We start from the raw sequence: 24,236 nt of genomic DNA, 5'->3' as shown, positions 1-24,236 counted from the left end.
AGTCTTCTTATGTCCTTGACTTGGGTCTTTAATTTAATTAAAAATCTAACTAAAACTATCTCATGACATAAATGCCGAAGTAAACTCCTAGTTCTTTTGTCTATGACCTTGACCTTGACCTTGTATGTTCATATTAAGATGATGATAATGATATATAAAAATTTAATAAGACAAAACTTATGTACAGTTCCATGTGTCGTTTGTATTAGTTATTAATTAAAATTAGAATTTCATCACAGTAATTTATATAATTTTTAATTAAATTTTTACTTCATGAATTACCGAAGTGAATTTTTAATTCTGGTTTATAAGCGATACCTATTGACCTATATATATAGAGCTATATTTAAGTTTTTTCCATTTTAATATCATAAGTAGTTAGTGAAATACAGCAAATATTTATCGTTGCTATCCAAATACTATCCTATGTCCTCTATTTAGATCAAACAATACATAATTTTTTTTATCCTTATAGTATATATAGTTTAGTCTTAATTTCTTGATTTTAGCAGTGTTGTCACTTATAAATAAGATAGTAGGAGGCTGCAAATACATAGGATTGATTTTAGTGGGGCTGTACTTAGTGGTGGCGGTGAATGGATAGTGTGTCATGGGATTGATGGGAGTGTTAGGAATTTTATAATTTTTAATTAATTAATATGGGATATATATTATATTATTATTTATATTAGATATTTATATTTAAATTAATTTAATATAAATTATTTAATTTAATGAACTCAACAGAGTATCAACAGAAAATTAATATGAGTTTAATGAATAAAAAATTATTTTGGTTCAATAGAGAATAATAAGAATCCTAGGTTAAAATCTAGGTTATGATGGTCTCCGGCACATTAAATTAGAAATAGTTTCTTTTATTTTTATCATGCGTAAAGAGAAAGATGAAAAAGATGATTTGATTGAAGAATATTTTTAAACTAATTGTTTGTGATTATTATTAAATTTTATTGCATTTGTTTGATCAAGTTGTATGAATTCAAATATTTTTTTTTGATAATATGACATAATATATTTTGGTGTTTATTTAGAGAATTTTATATGATTTGTTAAAATTTTAACACGAAAAGATGATAGTGATGGGGAAGGAGAGGCATGAAATAGAATGATAGAGACTCTAAAATTCGAAGGGCAAAATGGGAATAAGCTAAACCAGTTGCTTCCATTAAGTGTGCTAATGTTCATCATAGGAAAAACTGTGAAAGAAAGGAAAAAGAAGAAAGACTAAGTTGAAAAATATAAATAAAAAAAATACTTCAAATAAACAAACGTGACGAAAAAATATATATAATTTAACCATAACTGAATTGATTAAATAATAAATAATATGAAATCATTTAATAAAAATATAAAAAAATCTCTGAGACTTATCAAAATATAAAGGGCAGTGGCCAACTATCTATATCCCAATACATGAATGGGTAATAGTTAATTTAATTATAAAGCTATCCCAAGTACGTTGTATCATAATTTTTGCTTTGACTCACAATCTAAACCATATATCCCCATATCCTCTTTTTCCTTCCTTTCACATATGTCTCCTTCGTGGAGAAGGCCCCTTGTCTAAAAGCAAGGCGAAAATCAACTTACTGTTTGCTATTAGACCATTAACAATATTTTATCTAACATTTTGACCTTCTATGCTTTTCTCTCATGCTAAAAGCATACAACTTTACTTACTCATTATTGGCTCATAATATGTAAAAATATAATGCCTCATTTTCTTTAGGTAAATTAATAGTCAAATTCATGCATGTCTGAGACGCTGAAAAATTAGTTTTAAAAATGAAAGTTTTAAATTTAATTTATGAATATATAAAAAGTGTGATAAATGAAGTATACAAATAATTTAATGATAAATTAATTCTTTTGTAATTTAATGTTAAATTGGTCATAAAAATATAATTTATCATCAAATTAGTTATTAAACATTATAACTTAATGATAAAATAGTCTCACAAATTTAATAATAAAATTAATTTTTTTACTTTTTACACATTAAAGAAATTCAAAGTTTTTATCCTTTCAGGAATCAATTTACTACCGCATCATAATTTTAAGGACGAATTTTATTATTTATTTTTTTTAATTGAGTTTACTTTTATGATTGTTAATTAAGATCATTTCATAGGAGAAAATTACTTTTATATATAATTAAGTATTATTTCTGTTAATATATCTTTAAACAATAATATTTTAGATATCCTAGATGCTATTCAAAATCTAGTAAGAGATCATATTAAAATATAAATAAAGAGAGAGGTGGTTGGTAATATAATATGATAAGAAATAAAGAAAAATAAAAATATTAATAGGGTGTATAAAAACATGAAACTATAAAAAACCATTGTCCATCTTAATGTGTATTACATAAACTATAATATCAAAAATATATTTAGAATTTAAATAAATACACCAAATATGTAAAAAATACATTGCCATTTAATCAGATTGATAATATAATTTAAAATTACTAATTATTTTAATAATTACTTTATAATCCGTCTTTATAATCGGTCATATATTATCATTATTTTTTTACATCGTTAACCAATTAAAATTTCGTCTAACTATAACTTTATAATAATTATTAAAATAATTAATAATTTTATTATACATACTAAATTATATTTAAATAATTTTTCCTCCATCCTAAAATCGCGTTAGAAAAAAATTATCTTATATGTTAGTTTTTTAATATAACATTAATTATTTTTTCATTAATATTTCTAATAAATATTGCTTTAATTTATCGCCAAAATTAATTTTTTAAAATTATTATTTTATTTTATCTATTTATTAATTATTTTTTTAATTTGTATAAAATAACCTAAAATGTGACTCTTGAGACGGAGGAAATACTATTTTCATATACAATGAATGATGATATTGAAGTTTCAACATAAGACATCATGTAAACTATTCGAACTTCTTAATCATATATGAAAACTTAATTTTACTGATACTACTTTCTATTTAAATTTCAAAATTATTCTAAATAATCTAGAAAACACTTTAATATATTAGTAATTTCTTTTGGTCGGTATCGATATAATGATGTCTTTTCTTCTTTGAAGATCCGTGGAGGTCAAAATTCAGGAAGTAAAAATCATGTCATAGTTAAATATTATCTCCAATCCCAAGTAACATAGTATAAACCATTAACAACAAAAAAAAATTGACAATTATATTTAATACCATCATAAATTTAAATTTAATGTTAATACTTATAATTTAATGTCTAATAAATAGAAAAATCATGTCAGAGTTAAATACTACGTCCCATGTAGGACTCGAAGTAATAATTAATGTATCTAACCCTAGATATTTTTGTCGTCATTAATTCCATCAATTGTTCCATCCAAGTAATTAACTGCGTCCCGAAAATTCCAAATTGACAAAGATGCCAATAACGTCATATGATATGAGAAGAAGAAGATGACTTAGAGTTACCCCATAGATTTACACTTTGTAACTTTGTTACACCAAGTACAGACAACTTTGTCACACCAAAATAAAAGGATTAATTATTATATTATGGAATGTGCATGAACGTTATGAGTGCGCATGAAAACGAGAAGTAGGCAATGGGTAGTGGTAGGTGTCACTTGTGGCACTTAATTCCAAACATAACAATTATTATTCTTTGTTTAGAGCGTACCTGATTCTGACGCCAGAAGATCAAACATACATAGATCGTAGAATCTATCTTCACTTCTTATAATATAAATATTTCAAGAATAATAATCTTCTCACGATCATCTTTTATAATATTTTCTTATATAAAAAAAGTTCAATATCTTTTATATATTACAGTACGTCACTCATTTTATTTTGTAATTTTTTTTCTTATCTTTCTGGTTGTTATAAAAATTATTGTAAAATATTTATGTAAGAAAAAAAACTACACATTTGAGTCATAAACTATTGTAGAATTATTTATGGAAGTCAATGATTGGATGTAGATAGTTAAGATATATAATTATGTAAATAGTATATTACATCTCGCTCCAAAGTAAAATTAGCTTGTTACTACATTAAGACAGAGAGTATCATTTAAGAGGTTTTGGGTCATGTGTTAAAGAATTCAATCCATTACTAACTCTTATAAATATAATAAATGTCAATGTATATATCAAGTAAACATTTAATATACATAATCACTCATAAGATATTCTTATTGACTTGAGAGTCTTTTGTAAATACTCGTCTATATATTTTTCTTGGTGTCTCAACCTTATTGGATCTAACTAAAAAGATGTCAAACCTTGGAAGTTGAAACACTTGAAGCCTACTTGACGAACCCTATCTTAAATCAATTATCCCTCTTAGACACATCATTCATGTTAAATCAATTATCCTTCTTAATCTAGATAATTGGTGTCAATTTGTAGGAAACTAGCAAATTCAATTTGCACCATCTCGGTTTCAATAAAATAGAAAATTGAGGTCATCCACAATCACTATGCAGCACAAAGTTCCAAACAAGCCTAGGTTCATATGATTTTATATAAGCGAATTTGTTAAGAGACGGTAGCTTCAATTGGATCATGAAAACAAGCAATGAGAGACATTGTGGATATATACTTCTGTAAATAATTTTTTCTTCTATTACAAAATATATTTGAATACGGTTGGTTTGTACCATGTTTCTTGGATATCACAACACTATCGATAATTTGATATCATATATGTTTTTTTTTATACATATTCGATATCATATATGTTTTATACATATTACAAAATTTCCAACCACTTTATAAAAAAATTAAATGAAAAACTAAATTATTTAATGGTTATAAAATATAAAACACATTTAATACTTACTCCTGATAAATAAAAGAATTATACAAAGAGATTTAAAATTATTTTTTTAAGGGTAACATAACACTGGATCGCTCGCATAAAAACCTACTAAGATGATAAGATCGATTTAGACTAGAGCGTTTGGATAATTTACATTGCATGACGACATAGATTCAAGCTTCACTGCTATTATTATGCACAAAGAAAAAAAAAACTCACAATAATATCATAAATTTCCCCCCGATAAATTTGATTGATATGAATTATGAGTATTAAATAACTATATTTAACTATTATTTACAGATATTGAAAGAAAAAAGAATAATGTAGTAAAATTGTTTAATTAATTAAGATATTTAATGTTTTCTTTAATTCTTAAAAAAATTCTTAGACTTTAGTTAATTTGAAATGGAAGAAATAAATAATAATATTTTTTTATCTGAATAAAGATGATACCAATAAATAATATTGTTTTAAAAACACATGATTGCTTCAATAAGTCCAATTGAAAATTGTTTTGGTGATTGAGTCGTTAACTCCAAATAATCAAATATTTCAAATTCGGTGACAATCAATAAATACTAAGTTAAATTGGTTCAAAATTGGTAAAAAAATAAAAGGCTTATATCAATATTTTCTTTCATTTTTTTATTTTTATAATAACGTAAAACTCTTTTTAGATAAATAAAAACACGTACTTAATGATTTCACATTACTGTAAATTATTTTGTCATTTTTATCCTATGAAATATATAATTTATTCATTATAACCCTTTATAATTTTTAGATATTTATTTCTCATAGTTTTATATATTTTTATTACTTAAAATATATAACATTGAAAAATATAAATTTAATTACTATCAATTTAACCAGAATCTCCAATTAGATCATTAAACTTTGAACTAGTATCCGGTTCAACAACCGTTTAAGTTTCAAAAACATTAATAATATCTTATAAATTTATTAAATCTTAAGTAATTATATTAATTTGTTTAGTAATGTTTATTTTTTTAGAAAATATTAATATATTATTAAATATTAATTAATTGTATTTTTCATATTTATTAATGTTTTATTTATATTTAAATTATTAATTTATCATACATGTTATTAAATTGAATATTTTTTATGAGGCAGAAAATGTAATATTTTATTTATTTATTTATTATTTTTAGATAAATTATTAATTTCTTATGAAATATTAATTAATTTCATTTTTTATATCTATTAATTTTTATTTATATTTAAATTCTTAATTTCTTATAAAATTTAAAATATAATTTTTTTAATATCCATGGGTATATACAGATAGGTATCCATGAATATTTACTGAAAAATAAAAAATAATTCTAAAAAATTAAAAAATATTTTTTTTCATTCTAATTTTTTCTTAAAAAATAATTTAAAGATCAAAATTAAAAGTATTCAATTATTAATTTTATGCATTTACTCTGCACAGTTTTTAAATAATTTTATTCAACCATTCAAATATTTAAAATGTTTCAATCTCATTAGAACTCAAAACAAAATTATTTAAATAGGAACATTTAAGTAATTTTATTATAATGAACATTTAAAGAGTACTCGTGGAACCTTCTATTTTTTCTGTTCATTGATGATTAGCGAATGTACGTGTCTAAAATAATGTGTAGGTACTCATTTAAGTATCTATCTTCTATCTTGTGAATTTTATGTACAGGTACAAGTATTTTTGTCATTCCTATTGAAGACACAGGATAATTTAAATACATATTTTTAAATTGAGAATAACTTTACATTATAAAGTATAAACTATTTATACTTATTCAATAGTAATTTTTTATACTTATTCTATTCTTTTACACATATCTATTTTTATAGACAAATATACGAACAACCAATGATGGATGCACACTAACTTCTAAGGGATATATTTTCAACAGTATATAAATATCTTAAATGTATATATTTTGTCCCCTTAATTATATATATAAATCCATACTTCTAATTTTTTTCACTTTTTATGATAATGATTAGTTTTTATTTTTTAAAATAAATTATCCCCTAACTTAAGGTGTTAGATTCATTACTACGGACAACATTTTACAAATTAAAAAAATAAAAATAAAAATGTAACCCATGCAATAGCATGGGTAGTGGTTGTTAGACCATTAAACTTTAATATCTTATAATTTTATTAAATACTAAGTAATTAATTTAATTTATTTACTATTTTTTTAAATTATTAATGTGTTATTAAATATTAATTAATTACATTTTTCATATTTATTAATTTTTTATTTTATTTAAATTATTAATTTATTATACATCTTATTAAATTTGTTACGAGGAAGAAAATGTAATATTTTATTTAAAAAAATATTAATTTATTATTAAATATTAATTAATTTCATTTTTCATATTTATTAATGTTATATTTATATTTAAAATAATATTAATTATTTTTTTCACCTACACCTTTATATATATATATATATATATATATATATATCACTTACTATAAAGTAGTAACTTATTTCAAGTAAGGTAATGTTAAATAAATATATTTTGTTTTAAATATAATAATATTTCATTTATTGAATATTTTTTAATCTATAAATCTTAAACATTTAGAATTAGATATAGAATATTTTTTTTCCACAATTCAAAAGTGGTGTAAGGAAGAACACTCTCAATACTATTGGACAACATACTAATGACATGTTAAGATATCAACAGAAACTCATTTATAAACTAAATGATTAGTTACAATTAATTAATGTATTAAAATTAAAGTTAAATCATTCTAATATTATTTAAGTTTTGTTAGAAATAATTTTTTTTTATCGAGCTTTACTTATTACTTACATCATGGACAAACTCTAAATTAGTAAAAATAAATAAATTATAATAAGTCGAAAGGTTAAAACAGGAAAAAAAAACTTAGTCTTATTGCACACACAAACATGAACGAAAAACAATTTCACTAAGTTGTAGCTAATTATCTAGTTCATAGTCTTCAATAGATTTTTCTAGATAAGGTTGTTCATCAAGGAAAGAGAGTGACATCAATTCATCATTATCTACATTTTTTTCTCTCTTTTCTAAACATGGTATTAGAATAATTAATTAAAAACTTAACGTGATGAAATACACGAGAAACTTAAAAGGAAAGAGACAAGATACAGCATGGAAAATGTTTATTTATTTTCCTCTTTAGCCTAACTAGGAAAGAGACGAGAATTGATACAACTATAGAGAAATAGAAAAATGATATTGTAGAGAGAAAGAGGGAAATAGAAAAACAAAACATTCAAATCTTTTTGAGTGTGACAAGGACGTTTCAGTTCAAAAGCGCGTCCAAGTTCTCTTCATGTAAGAACGTGGACCCTCTCTCTCTCTCTCTTCCCCCAGGAAACAGCGGCGCTATACTCTTTCCTTATGGTTTGTGGTTTGCCATTTTTTTTATAACCAAAAAATGTCCAGGTGAATTAGATACCTATATATGGCTAGAGTTAGAGAAGATTTCAAGATTAATTAAATTCTTATAGTTATAGAGATTTTTATTTATTACACTCAAACAAAGTTCTTATTTCCATAAAGAGAATCAAATTTATATTTTTGTAAGATATGAATTTGTTTTTTAATAATTTTGTTGATATTTGTGGTTTGCTTTTGTCACTTCTCATTCCAAACAAACAAAACCACATTGCACATAACACATGACATAACACACTTCTCACACACCCCTTTCTCTCTTTAACCCAACAACACAATACTACTGCTATGGTTGTGTAGTACCTTAGCATCCACAACAAGTACAAAAACACCACTTCCATAATTTTTCTTCATCTGGGTGTCTCTTACTTATGCTCTTTTCTATGTTCTACTTCTACACTTTACTTGTCACACACAACACAACACAAAACTCTGACACACCCACTAACCAGATTACAAGGCACGAAGCTAAGCTGGATTTGTGCACAGTAAGCAAGGTTTTTTGTTTTTTGTTTTTTTACCAGTGTTGGGTTTTGTTGCATGCTAAAGTGCGTTTCTTCTTTTGTGTTATTCTCACAATGATAAAAAGGGTTGCACTTGCTTAATCAGTGCATAAAGAAATGGGGTTGTGGGATGATAATGAGAGTGTGTTTTTCTTTCGAAAGATGCAAATGTTTATAGAGTTTTCGGTTGAAGTCTTGGAAGTGGTTTTCGAAATCTCGGAAGTGATTATAAGAAGGTTTATAGCAACTTTTATATGTCGAAGGTGATTCCTTTTTTTTTCTTCTCTTTTCTGAATTTCTAAACCACCCAATAATTGGTGTTTTAATGGCTATTTTTGGTAGTCTGTGGTGTGTCTTTTAATCAGGTTTTGGTGTCTGCTGGGTAAGGATAAGATGATTGTTAATTAAGATCTGATCAAGATTGGATTATATTTATGATTGCAATCTGAGTTTTTTTTACTTCAAATAAACTATTGGGTTGTGTTTCTGCAGATACTTTATCTCTTAAAAAGAATTGTCTGCATTACTGGGTCTTTTATTTATTAATTTTTTTAGGCAGTGAGCGTTGTTGGACTATTTATTTTTTTTTAATAATTTTTGTGTGAGTTGAGGGAGGGAGTTCTTGTCTTAGCCTTATTTTTTTTAATTAAAAATATATAATTTGGTTGATGAAAATGTCCTATTTACTGTTTGCACTGTGCTATTTACTGATTCATGCCATTCCACCCAAAGGGGTGTGTGGATCGAAAAAAGGTTAAAACAAAAAGAATTATAGGTTTCCTACACTTTTTTTTTTCTATTTATTTATTATTTTTCTGTTTTGGATCTCGTAGTGTTTTCTGTGGTTTGGATCTTATCAAATCTGTAATTTTTTTTTTCTTTATAACAGTGTTATGGCAGGAGACCATAGTTGAAGAAGCAACATTGAGAGTTGGTGGTAGAAAAATTGTTGAGTTCCTTATTCATTGGTGTGTGGATTAATTTGTATCACTAGATGGATTGAAGAAGAAGCACCACATTGGATCAATGTTAAAGGCAGTATCATTTGAACTGTTATTAATTTGCTTGCTACTTCTCACATGTGTGTGTGCTACAACAGATAATGGTTTTCCTAGATGTAACTGTGATGATGAGTCCAGCTTGTGGACTATTGAGACCATTCTTGAGTGCCAGAGAATTGGTGATTTTCTGATTGCTGTGGCCTACTTCTCAATCCCCATTGAGCTTCTTTACTTTGTTAGTTGCTCAAACTTCCCTTTCAAATGGGTCCTCTTTCAGTTCATTGCTTTCATTGTACTTTGTGGAATGACACATTTGTTGAATGGTTGGACTTATGGTCCCCACACTTTTCAACTCATGGTGGCACTCACTGTCTTCAAAATCCTCACTGCCTTGGTGTCATGTGCAACTACCATAACCCTCCTCACATTGATCCCTATGCTGTTGAAAGTGAAGGTTAGAGAATTGATGCTGAAGAAAAAAACATGGGATCTTGGGAGGGAGGTTGGCATCATAATGAGACAGAAGGAGGCTGCAATGCATGTGAGGATGCTTACTCAAGAGATTCGCAAGTCGTTGGATAGGCATAAGATTCTCTACACCACCTTGGTTGAGCTGTCTAAGACACTTGGTTTGCAGAATTGTGCAGTGTGGATGCCGAATGTTGAGAAAACCGAGATGAACCTTACGCATGAATTGAATGGGAGGAACGTTAACTGTTCTATACCCATTACTAATCCAGATGTTGTGAGAATTAAGGGAAGTGATGAAGTGAACATAATTGATTCTGATTCAGTACTTGCCACTACCAGCAGTGGAATTTCTGGTGGGGCAGGACCAGTTGCTGCAATCCGAATGCCGATGCTTCGTGTTTGCAATTTCAAAGGGGGAACGCCGGAACTAAGGCAGACGTGTTATGCCATATTGGTTTTGATTCTTCCCAGTGAGGAGCCTAGATCGTGGAGCGCTCAAGAGATGGAGATCATTAAGGTGGTTGCTGATCAGGTGGCTGTGGCTCTGTCTCACGCCTCCATTCTTGAAGAGTCTCAGCTCATGAGGGAGAAGTTGGAGGAGCAAAATCGAGCTTTGCAAGTGGAGAAGATGAATGCTATGATGGCGAGCCAGGCGAGAGCTTCCTTTCAGAAGGTCATGAGTAATGGAATGAGAAGGCCTATGCACTCAATTTTGGGGTTGCTTTCGATAATGCAGGATGAGAATTTGATGAGTGATCAGAAACTTATTGTGAATTCAATGCTAAGGACCAGCACTGTATTGTCAAACTTGATAAATGATGCTATGGACTACTCAGCAAGGGATGATGGAAGATTCCCTTTGGAGATGAAACCTTTTGGATTGCATGCCATGGTGAAAGAGGCAGCTTGTCTTGCCAAGTGCATGTGTGTTTATAGGGGCTTTGGTTTTGTGGTTGATGTTGATAAGTCTTTGCCAGACAATGTTATAGGTGATGAAAAGAGGGTTTTTCAGGTGATTTTGCATATGGTTGGGAATGCAATAAATGGTAGCCATGGAGGAGGGGTTCTTGTATTTCGAGTTTTTGCAGAAACTGGAAGTCAAGGAAGGAATGACCAGGGGTGGACAGCCTGGAGACCAAGCTCTTCTAGCGGGGATGTAAATATTAGATTTGAAATAGGGATCAATAATGGTGATCCTGAATTGGAGAGTTCAGTTCCTTCAGGGCAGCTGGCGGGTACAAATCGCATGAGTGATAAGGTTGAGGAAAGGTTGAGCTTTAGCATTTGCAAGAGGATAATCCAGGTGAGTTTAGTTACATTGATTGTGTATGGAGTTAAGATGCTGTTTTTAATTGTCACTCATATGCTATACTTAATACTTCAAAATATGCTGGTTGGAGACTATTTTATGCATTGCTTCACTTGTAAAGTACACAGTAAATTTTGTTTATGCTGGCCTCCAAATGATTCACTTAGACATTTTCATCTGTTATTTGATGCATGTATGGGAAATTTCATTGAATTTTTGCAAGGTGGCTTAATTAATCCCTTGTTTAAGACTTGTTCTTTGATTTACATTGATGTATTTTTTCTTACCTTCATTAGCATATGGTGTGAACTATAAAGATATATATGAACAACTTGTATTACCAATGTTAGATGTAATAATCTATAATGTATATAGGTTTTCTTTATAGATTTTGTTAACTTATTTGGTTAATCATTTTTTAATGTCTCAGGAGGGATGTTTACTGATTTTTCTAATTTGTTCAAGCCAAGGTCCTTTAAGTGCCAATGATCAGTATACTATATATATAGTTGGAACAGTGAAAGTACTAGTTTCTATGCTCCCAATTTTTTTTTTCTCTCCATTGATTTTGTGCTTTGTTTGTCTACTATGTTACTGCCAGTTGATGCAAGGGAACATATGGTTAGTACCAAATGCTCAAGGTTTTCCTCAAGTCATGGCCCTTTTTCTTCGGTTTCAACTGCGGCGGTCTATTGCCGTATCCATCTCTGAACCTGGGGAAAATTCTGAGCCATCCAATTCAAATTCTTTCTTCAGAGGTCTGCAGGTCTTGTTGGCCGACAATGACGATGTAAATAGAGCGGTGACGCAGAAGTTGCTTCAGAAACTAGGCTGTGTTGTGACTTCTGTTTCTTCAGGATTGGAATGCCTTAGTGTCATTGGACCTGCTGGATCTTCCTTTCAAGTCATTCTTTTGGACCTTCACATGCCTGAGCTTGATGGATTCGAAGTTGCAACGAGGATTCGTAAGTTCAGAAGCCGGAATTGGCCTGTGATTGTTGCCTTGACTGCTAGCACAGAAGATTTGTGGGAAAGATGCATGCAAATTGGCATGAATGGAGTCATAAGAAAGCCAGTTTTGTTGCATGGGATTGCTAGTGAACTCAGAAGAATACTATTGCAGGGAAATAGTGCCATGTGAGGACTCATGCTGCAAGTTAAAGCACTTCATCATATCAAGAAATTAAGCTATAAAAAAATTTCAGTCACATTTTCCATAAAATTTGGTAGCACACAGCTCTCTTTGGCTCCTATTTTGCAGCAATATTTTAGCTTAGAGATGTTGTATTATACCCCAACTTTCATAAGAAAATTAAATGGCATACAAATTAGTTCCTTAATTTCTTTCAATATGTTTCATTTTGCTAGTGTCATGTATGTAGTTTCAATTTTATGCATCAGGGTATTCCATAACATTTGAACATTAATCTCTTTTCAAATGTAGATATTATTAAAGTAAGTTTTATTTTTCTTAATAAAGCGTTCCTTCCATACACATTGAAATTAAATCTATAAACTTTTTTTTTTTTTGAAGGAAACCTAAAGTAAACTTCAAGTTTGCTTGTTGAACTATCTTCTTGTCTTAATTGAATATACGATGCATGATAAAATAAAAGATTGTTGGGTATGCACATATAGCAATGTCTTCAAGTCTTAACGACGGAAAATTGTTGAGTATCTAGCAATGTATTACTAGATTTGGCACACACTTAGAGATGTAACAACTGCAAATTTTGGATCATGATCTTCAAAGATTTTTTAAAAACTATGTAAAGGCCGGTGTAAAAAATAAACAAATAAATAAATAAATCATTAGGGTTTCATTGATATTTTCTGAGATACTCATTGATAGTTTTATGCAAAATGTCCCTTAAATTTTCCTTCCAAATTATGAAAAAGTTCTCTTCATTTTTTTCCATTCATCATCATATGCCAAAAAGAATAAAACATGGGCCAGTTGTCGTTGAAGTAGACTAGAAACCTTGTATGAATCTGGGCACGTAAATGGAATAGCACTTATCATTTTCATGTGGGCCCATTTTCTTCATTTGTTTTCCCAACAACCTCAACACTCAGGGCCCAAATTGCTTTTTTATTACGTATTCTCCGCTATGAACTCTTTCCTCACTCTCAAAAAAAAAAAGAAAAAGAATCACCTCTTATTACCTTTTGGTTGCTCAATCTTTGTCTATATGGTAGGTTTTGTTTCCTGATTTATTCTTTCTTTCCTTGTCAACCCTGCCATCACAAAATAAAAAAATAAATAAAAAATATACAAGAATAATATGAGAAAGAAACAAACTATATTCACAATCTCGTATATTCTGCTGAATTCAAGAGCAATGTTGATGTATTAAGACATTTATTCTACCATTTTATAACGGAAAAAAGTGTTATTCTTATTTACATGTTTGGAGCCTGGAGGTAGTATTCCTGTCAAGTTCAGGATGCAATAATCATTTTAAAAAATAAAAATAAAAAATCACCGGAGGTATTACTCTAAAAATTGTTTATAGTATTATGAGAACGATTAATACGAGGAACAAATATATTTTGGTACTTATTCTCTCAATCCAGAAAATTTGATCCTGAAACATTATTTAAAAAACAAAAATCAATACTTATTCTTAACCCGTTTTGGTGGGATAAGTGTTTCACCTAATCAGAATAAATTGTTAAGAAAAACAATCTAATGTAGTGATAAATGGGTGAAAGTTGGAATCAAATTATCAAGAGCTTTGTCGACAAATCAATGGTCTATAAACGTAGATTTTATCAATATATTCTCTTTGTAAGAATATTAAAAATTCAATATCTATATACTAACATCTTTTTACTGCAATCTATATATTAACATATGTTCTCTTATCTCTTCAAAATGTCATTGACGTATGCAACCATTAGCGATTGATTTTTATTTTTTTTAACTTAACACGAGTATGAAACAATTTTTCAATTTAAAAAGAAAATAAGTTGTAAGAAAATATAAGATAATTTTTAGACTGATAGGTACGGAACAACAACTCTGACGGCTTGATTCAACCAAGCAGGATGTCACAAAATATTTATGTATTTGTTAAATTTCTAAAGATGATTAACATATATAATATTTTTTAATCAATAAATATTAGTAATTAATAATTAATATTTTATTAGCAAGAGAAATGAAACACTATTTTTTCTTCTCTTTCTTCTTTTATACCAATAAACCTTATGACTTCTAGCCTACGCAGTATTGTAATAATTTAAGTAGTTGTTAGTAACATCATATTAACTCTATTATAATTGCAGAGTCAAAGAATTTAAATAATAATTAGTCGTACCATTATTGTATATATCTCGCTATAGACTAAAGCTTGTTCTTGGTCTATGTTTTAAACTAATTTTGTACAATGGCAAGTGACAAATTGGGTTTCTAGCTAATGCCACATGGGATGACAGCACGCAAATTGCAATAATTTATATATACATCTTGCTGAATCATGTAGTAGTTTTTTTCTTTTCTTTTTTTAATAAAAAAAAGGACATGTAGCAGCTATGCTTATGAAAAAAAGAGTTTAATTGGAATAAATTGACAGTGTATTTTTTCTTTTTTAAGTAAATAACTATTTTTAAGTCTCCAAAAAAAAACGTAACATCTTGTCATATTAGTCTTGAAATTAAGAAATTTCAAATAAATTCCTAAATTTAATAGTTGCTTGATCTAAGTTATTAGATTTAACTACTTATTATATTTTAATCCCAAATCACAGTTTTTTATTTATTAATATGAGTGAAGGGTTGGGACTTATTTGAAAATTTGTTAATTTTAGAGGATAAGGTGACAATGTAATACATATTGTCAGTACTAATATGGTGGTCTATATATATATAATAAAATAAAAAAATGTTAAAAAAATTTATATCTCGTTCAATTATAAATTATTATGTATGATAAATTAATTTTAAAAAAATGCACATGACATTTTTTTATAAGTAATTACATATTCACTAAATATTTTTTAACCTTAACTATTTATGAATAATTGTATGACCTAAATTAAAGTTCTTATATTATTAAAATGAGAATTTTTTCATTTAATTCAATAAAAAAGTTCATTTAATATTCGTTCTTGTTATCTTTTATGATTATGTTGGATAAAATTAGATAAACGATTAGCTAAAAGCTGAAAATTGATAAACAATTAGCTTATTAAATTATAAATATTTCATAAAATTAACTGAAAAGTATAAAATAATAGAAAAATAATAAAATCATGATTTATTTAAAAAATATAACAAGAAAAATGAATAAATATATTGTAGGTAAAAGTGGAAGAAAATATAAAAAATTAAAAGTTAACATTTTAAAAATACTAAAAGATACTAGAAACTACTAAAAAAATCAATTTATCAAATTATTAAATAAGTTTTCCGATTAATAAAAAAAATTAAAAATTAATTAAAATGTCATACCGAATATAGCTTCGTCTAAAAGTCATACCTAAAATGACTTCTAATTAATTAATAATATTTTTTTTTAAAATTAAAAGTGCATAAAAATTAAAACCATAAAAAATAGATGATTACAGATTAAGCAAATTATGACCGCAACAAATATATAATAGGAAAATCAGTTGGTCATCTAAAAAATAAAAGGTAAATCAGTTGGCCTTGCTTTTTGTAGTAGTGTGGTATGATCATGGTAGATGCATTGTTCAAAACTCCAACCCAATGTTCCAAAAAATACTATATCATCAACATCGTTAAGCTGGCAATTTGTAGGCCTTGCTCACTTCGTTTCCCTCATACAGATTCAAATATTCAATGGTGCGTTTCGTGCGGGTAACATTATGTAGTGAAAATTCAATCTAGGGATCAAACAATTTTAGAATGAATTTGAGTCACTTGGAAAGTTGGACTAAAGTTTTGGACATTAGGAGTCTTTTTCCATATAGTGTTTTATTTGTGACTTATTAAGTTGAATCTCTACCCTAATTAACTTGGAAACGAAATTGAAATCATTCATATGGTGAGGATTAATCATTTTTTGAGTAAAAGCTGGTGTAGCAATTTTTAGTGGTTGCTCGTTTTCTTAGTCAAAGTTTAAATTGCAGCTTTTAGTTGTTTATAAAACATCGACTTTTAATCCTTCATTTTTTAATTCATGTAAGGATGACAAAAATCCATAGTTACGAATACAAATATTTTCACTACTCGCTAATTAATGGGACAAAGATGAATATCATGATACCCATACCTACAAGAATATGATATGTAGGGATGACAAAAGCTTGCGCTTATTAATGAGACAAGGGTAGGTATCATGGTACATGTACTTGCGAGGACTCGTTACCAATGATGGATGCACTGATCTTGAGGTATCATGGTACACATACTTGCCCCCACTAAAAAGAATTATGGAACAACCACTGATGTTGAGGAAGTAATAGAGCTTTGTTGTGCATCTAAGATGAAGAACACCGAAAAAATATATTTCAATGAATCACGGACACATTATACAAGTGAATTTGATATCATACTTTAATAAAAAAATTTAAGACATTAAGTTGAGTTTTTTTATCACTTATATGTTGTTCAACTTTTTTATTTTTATCCAATATGAGACTCTACCTTCACACTTAACTCCAATAATCTCTCTCTCTCTCAAATGTGTATTTCTTCCACATGATAATTTTTCCTGAAGCGAAAACTTTTTTTTATCCACAAGTACTCAATGATGGTAACTAGAGCTTACCCATGCGCTAGCGGGACACGCTGCCTAGCTTCTATGTTATTAAGAAGACTTTCAATTTGCATATATAAATTAACTGTTAGAAAGACTTTCGATATAAGAATCCCAATGTTTGGATCCAGGCCACTTTTCATTATACTTCTTTGAGTTGGCCACTTTGTCGAACTTGACTTTGATATCAATTTTTGTGAAATACGAAGGAGTAAACAATGGAGAAATCTTCACCAATTGACCACCAGCAATCATGCAAGTGAACTTGACTACATTTTAATCAAAAACCTTGAGGCATTAGGTTTATGGGTCATTCTTACTTATTAGAGCATATTTGGTTTGAAGTTGGAAATATTGTCCGTGTGTTACAATACAAATCCAACAAACAAAAACAAAATGAAAACAAAGTAAAAATCTTGATTTGTTGACAAAAATACTTTTTCCTTGAACGTAATTTTGCACCTGAGAACCAAACATGTACTTATATGTTGTTCAATTTTTTCATTTTTATCCCATATGAAATTTCACATTCACACTTGAACTTCAACAAGTTTTGCTTCTTATAGTGATCTTATCGGACTAGAACAAGATTGTCTCCAATAAACACTAACTGCAATTTTAAAAAAAAATTGCAATTTTTACCTAAAAAATATAATACATTAATGAATTTATTTTCAAATTTCGTCTCATGGATTTTTATTCCTTGTTGTTCCATAATGGTATGTTAAAGGATGCATGAACTTCCTTCCACCCTTGCTTCGATATATATTAACCGCATTTATCAGCATGGAGAAGGTCAATTATTGATTATTGCCATGTGAAAAGTCTCCAACATAATGAACAACAGCCATGGCCAGGTTAAGATATGATAAAATGGAGCACATTGAATTGAGCATCCTTTTGTTGACACCAATTAAGATCTAACAAAGGCCAATACATCTTCCACGGCAATATTTGCCTTTTAACACACGAAGATACTTTTGACGCTAATTTGCTCTTCAAAAAACTTGGGTTAAACTGCATTTCATTGGGTAAAAGATGATATGGACTCCATGACAAGAATCAACAAAGACTAGGAGTTGAGAGTAAAGCCAACATTTTCCGGGATTTTTCTTGGTGATGCTTGAATCTACCCCACCATAACGAGTTATTTAATTCTCACTCTCACTTTTACATGTAAAAAAAAAAAAGTTTAATGGGCGGTCGGCATTTCATTAATGCAAGGTTAGTGGATTCCTTTCAATATAATTAGTTGATTGCCTTACATGATGGAGAGAATATATATGTTTAATAATGGCCATTCATGGGGGTGATTATAATATTGAGAGAGCTCGTAATTATTGGATGAAGAAAGGGGTCCATCAAATTTGCGACTTTAGCTTTGGAATGTTGCATTCAAGTTGCTAACAGTATTGAAATTAAATAATTAAGGATAATTAAGGATTAGGAACTAAGACACGTGATTCCTTGTGAAATATGGGTCCTCCAATTGCTAAGCCTCTAGGATGCTTTGAGCACTAAAGTTGAACTTCCTTTCAATGGGACGCCATTTAAACGAACTAGGTAAAGTTTTGGTAAACTTTAATTAACGATACAAATCTTGGCTAGAATAAAAAAAAAACATTGACTTATTCAATATTTTTTTTCTAGTTAAAAAGAAAGTTAGTACTGCTAATCACATGAACTTTTGGATAAGTACATAATGAGTTTCATAAATCTGATCATCTTTCTATTTATTACATTAACGTGATAAGGGGAAAAATCATCATTGACCGTCAATTGCTCTATATTTCATGTAATATTTCAAATAAAAAAGCTTGCTTAAAATAGTTCATTTTTCTTGTGTGCGCGTGTATAAAATAACAGCACATCATTCGTATAGTTTTTTTGTTATATATAATTTTTGGAAATTTTGAATGATTAGTAGCTATCAGGCTTATAAAAAAATGATAGAGGAGCAATTAGAATCAACGCGTACGTGATATTTGGTAAATTCTTTATTCGGTTAAAAAATGAAAATATTGGAAGGCAAGTTACATTTGTTTTTAAGTAAAAAAAATTTCAAAGGCATATAAAGTAGGTGAGTTACCCGCCAATAGAGACAGATCGGTAGCACATAGTCACCTCTTAATATATAATTATTTCCATTTGTACGTTCATAAAAATATTCTTCAATAAATCTTTTAAGAAAAAAATCACGTTTTTTTTGTGAAAGTCCTCCAACTTATGTATTCTGACAAGGGCCTCTATATTGAAACGGTGAATTTGATTTTTTGTGACGGTGAATTTGATTTTGTGTTTTGGTTGTAGTCAGAATTTTTTGTGTGTTTACTCTTTTGGATCAAATATCTTGTTTGTTTAAATTTTTATATCTGATATATCAACTTGTCAAGTGATTGGTAGCCGCTTTTTTTATTATTAAATAGCTGATTTTATATTATATGGATCTGTCGTGATGATTTTCATAAAAAGTAAAAATTGAAAAAAAAAGAATAATAGTGTCGCCATTAATAATTCTGTCATGGGGATATATAATTATGGATGGTCAAAGAATTGAATTATATAGCTTTAAATGAGTTAATGATGAGTAGATAAAATAGTAAGACGTTTTTTGTTTTTTGATAAACCAAAATAGGATTAAAGGGTACCAGAAGTACCGAATAATTATAAAAGAGCAAAAAGCCAAAGTTACCACCAAGATAAAGGCTGAAACCACCCCTTTCTTAGAGCTAACTATATAAGGTATAATATATCACCAAAATCCCATATAGGAGAAGGTTGTGTGAATTATTGTAAGTTTTTTTAATGAATAAAAAAATTATGATTTAATTAGACTTTTATTCTCCTAAACATCATAATTATGTAATTTTGGTTTTCTAAGTTTTTATTCTATAAACTTGATCTTTGAAGAATAGTAGTTGTATGAGATTTTGGTCCCTCTATCAAATTTTCCTTAAATATTTAACAGATTTGATAATATTGGTTAAGTGAAGAGTTGAGGGTTCAAACCTCACTATTATGCGTGTGTGTGTCTGTGGCAAGTAGTTGAGTCCAAAGCCAACGAACTTTCAGATGAAATTACAACATAATTAATTTGTAATTTTCGCATTTAAACACAATTTTTTTCATTTAACATTGTTTTCATGTTAATTCAAACATATTCTATTGTAAATTGTTTTCTAAATTTTACATGTCATATTATATCTCATGTTAGTGTTATGTCATCATGTGAATGTGACTCATCAACATATATATTAATGTAGTCATCACATTATCCATGAATGCCATATCATTTACCGCATAAGTCTTCTTTTGTCAACATTATATCAACAAAATCGGTTAAATATTTAATGAAAAAAACGAATAAAGGAGCCAACTCACATAATTGCAAAACTTGAGACTAAGTTCATGCAATTGAAACTTAAAGAAATCAAAATCACAAAATTACAATACTTACATACGAAACTTACAATTTAGTCAATAATTATAAATGCCGATCTTATATGATCACATCTGAAATTTATTAAATTTATCTTTTTTAAGCAGCCACAGATAATGAAAATTTATTGATTGGAACAACAGTGATATTCAAAAGATACATACTAAAAGTCGTGAAACATTCATATATGTATGTATATAGCTATTAAATATATTAAGTACTGTACAGTTTTTGTTTTAAATGTTGACAATAAGCAATTGATATGGCAGCATATTTGTATAAGCAGTCAAAATCCAGAAATAACAATTATTCAGTTTAAAGCTAGAACGGAAGAAGTTGTTTAATATATTTACTAGAATAGGACTCTCGTTCAAGAAATATTTTTTTAAGAAAAATAGTATAGAACACTTTTTTAATACGTGATCAAGTATGCATGTGAACGCGTGTATAGCCTAAAACTGTCTGTGTATTCACATTAATATTTCACATACATGATACAGGATTTGTACTTGCAATACTACAATTCGCAAGTTGCAAAACATTATTGCCATATAGGTAGCGACAAAGCACGAGTCGTGAGAGATTTATATATACAATAAAGTCATCACAGTAAGCTCTTGTTATCTAGGTTTGTTCTTGGACAAATAGAAGGAGGAAAAGACAAGATCCTTTTCATGTTTCCTGTCTTGAAAGATTATGAAAGGTTAAAAGTTGTGGATGGTGAATTGAATAATTCATCATAATTTATTTTTCCCATGTCACTTAAATGTTTTGTCGTTATTTGTTTATTGATTCATTTTGTTATGTTCTGACTATCGAACAAAAAGAAATCACTACATCAAGAATAGTCTTCTTTGGCCCCCTTCCATATTTTAATCCTAACACCTTTATGTACAGCAAATGACGCAATTCCATTAAATTTGAGGCATGTTAAGAAGTTTTTCTACATACTTGAAAATTTATATTAGAATAACTTTAAACATGGATATATGACGAATTAAATAACCCACTTGACGTGCATGCATAAACCTTTCGCTTTAAATTGAATACATAATAAAAAAAATACTTTGCGCATTATTAAATGATCATTACTGGCTGATATATATATATATATATATATATATATATATATATATATATATATATATATATATATATATTTGTGAATGAATTTTTTAGTTAAAATTTAAGATAATTGTTGTTAACTATTTCATTAAAATAGAAGATTGAGATTAAAAAACTCTCTAATGATTTACTTAGGTGGTGATAGTGGTATTAATCAATACTATTGACATCATTGTTATTCTTACTATCGTCATTGTTATCATTGATATTATTGTTGTTTTTATCATTGTTATCCTAACTAATGTTGTTGTTGTAATTGTCATTATTATTATGATCATGGTCACTATTACCATTATCATAATTGTCATCATCATCACCAATGTTTCCATCATTGTCATCACCTTAAGCATCTTACGTGAGGATAATGTTAACAATAGTGATGATAGTGTGGTATTGATGTTAGAAGAGGACACTGTGCTGATAGTGAATACAATAGTGATGATGGAAGTAGAGACAACAACAATTAAGGTGGGGTTAATAACAACGATAATAATAATGTTTATAGTGACAACATTGTTATATATTGACACTGGCCACAACCACCTAACCTAAGTGAATCTTTGATAAAATCTTTAATTTAATCCCAACCTTTTATTTGAATTTAAGGGCTGTGATAAATTATTTTTATTCTCGCCTAAGAAAATCATTCACTTATTCTCATATGATATGTCTACTATATATATATATATATATATATATATATATATAAGAGCATATCTATTAGGAAAAAAAACAGAATTGTAGATACAAATCAAATCACCTTTAAATGGTCAATATTAAAAAATAATGGGTATAATTTATTTATTTTTTGGTTTCTCATGTGTCTCCTCGTTTGGAGACAGTTCTATTCGAAAACTACTGAACATCCATAGGTATGGGCATAACTAATTTAAGTAGACAGGTGGCTTTTACTTAATTTTTAATCATAATTATCTATGTATGATAGTGTGTTTTAGATTTATAATCTCCATTTCTTATTGTAAGAAAAAATCTCAATTTATATGTGTGTATATTTGATTTTATTAATTTCTTATTTTATAGTTAAAAGATTATATTAATATGAAAACCAATCAAAGCACAAGATACAGTCAAACTAACAAAAACTCAACAATTTTATTAATTTCAATAATGTCACTAATAAGTCTCAATTATTAGGCACAGTATTTTGGTATATGATTGGTTAAAAATTTAGTTACATAAAATATTATTATATATATGCACCAACAATTTACCATTTATAGTGTATGAACTTTAATTTTTGTTATCTTTGCTTATATAGAAAATGACGTCCAAAATGGAGGCAATTAGGCAATTTAAGGCAGTGTTCAATTAGCTTAATTTGAGGATGTTTAATTAGGATCTTCCTTTATACACAGACAGGATGTGTCAAGCTAGGATTTAAAACATGATCGTCCTTAATTTAGCAAAGCCAAGGATTGTGCATGGTCTTCAAAGTGTGCATGATATTGAGAGGGAATTTTTTTTATATATATATAATAAATAGTCACTTTTGTTCTTGAAAATGTAATTCGCTGACAAATACGTCTCGGAAAGATGAAAATACAAAATTTAGTTTCCGAAAGTGTAAAAAATACGATAAATATATCCAACCGTTAACATCCATTTGTCATGATTAATAAAATAGTCTATGTGTCACAGATGGATGAATTTGTCACTGACATGATTGTCAACGTGATCATCTCTAATTGTCAACATATGAACATATTTGTCATATAATATTTTCTTCACTTTTCGTCTTCTCACTTCGTTAACAAATGCGTCAAAGATAAAAATACAAAATTTAATCCAGAAAGTGTAAAAAGTGAGATAAATATATCCAAACGTTAATTTCTGATCGTCACCGTTAATAAAATAGTCAATATTCGAAGAAGTGAAATATGAAATATATTTATCTTTTATTTATAGTAGATTGTGACTAATTATTATAATTTGGAAAAATTTGTAATGATTGATACACTGTTACAATGCTTATTTTGGATAATTTCTATTGTGACAGACAAATTATGGTTATGGTTGATAATCAATATTATCGTTATTATTATGTTTGTCAATATATTTTTTAAGTGATTATTGTAATGTTATGTTTGTAAAGATAAAAATGATAAAAAATTATTCTAAAATTATATTTTACCCTTAAATGAAACGAAATTTTGAGTTTAACAAATTAGTCCAATAGAAACATACTGATATATAGGTCCAATAAAAAATTGTTAACATTTTCGCTCAATAATGATAACTTATTGACATTTTGGTCCAATGGAACTAGGTCTAAAACTCCAATAAAAAATATTAACATTGTTCGTCCAACAAAAAATTACTGATATTTACATCCAAA

General features: G+C 28.0%; 1 protein-coding gene across 3 annotated transcripts; it reads left to right on the top strand.

Annotated features, from left to right (window-relative positions):
- The first annotated feature begins 8,352 nt into the window (after nucleotides 1-8,352).
- LOC114371154 (ethylene receptor 2-like) lies at nucleotides 8,353-13,012 on the top strand. Of its 3 annotated transcripts, none has more exons than XM_028328585.1 (3): nucleotides 8,353-8,795; nucleotides 9,700-11,585; nucleotides 12,193-13,012. In XM_028328585.1, exons 2-3 carry the CDS (start codon nucleotides 9,837-9,839, stop codon nucleotides 12,730-12,732), a joined length of 2,289 nt encoding a protein of 762 aa, XP_028184386.1. In that variant the 5' UTR covers nucleotides 8,353-8,795; nucleotides 9,700-9,836; the 3' UTR covers nucleotides 12,733-13,012. The 3 variants fall into 3 exon arrangements, with proteins under 3 accessions (XP_028184386.1, XP_028184388.1, XP_028184387.1); XM_028328587.1 differs by having other exon boundaries at nucleotides 8,353-8,804; XM_028328586.1 differs by lacking the exon at nucleotides 8,353-8,795 and adding an exon at nucleotides 8,811-9,073.
- The last annotated feature ends 11,224 nt before the right edge of the window (nucleotides 13,013-24,236 follow it).

The sequence above is a fragment of the Glycine soja genome, chromosome 10, assembly GCF_004193775.1.
Source record: "Glycine soja cultivar W05 chromosome 10, ASM419377v2, whole genome shotgun sequence".
Taxonomy (NCBI): Eukaryota; Viridiplantae; Streptophyta; class Magnoliopsida; order Fabales; family Fabaceae; genus Glycine; species Glycine soja.
The sequence above is the reverse complement of the archived record's forward strand: the minus strand, read 5'-3'. Positions and strand labels throughout refer to the sequence as shown.

Excerpts from the sequence above, each read along its gene's own strand:
- LOC114371154 (XM_028328585.1), top strand. The coding sequence starts at position 9,837 with ATGTTAAAGGCAGTATCATTTGAACTGTTATTAATTTGCTTGCTACTT. Across the intron at positions 11,586-12,192 it reads TTTGCAAGAGGATAATCCAG|TTGATGCAAGGGAACATATG; the intron begins GTGAGTTTAGTT and ends TGTTACTGCCAG.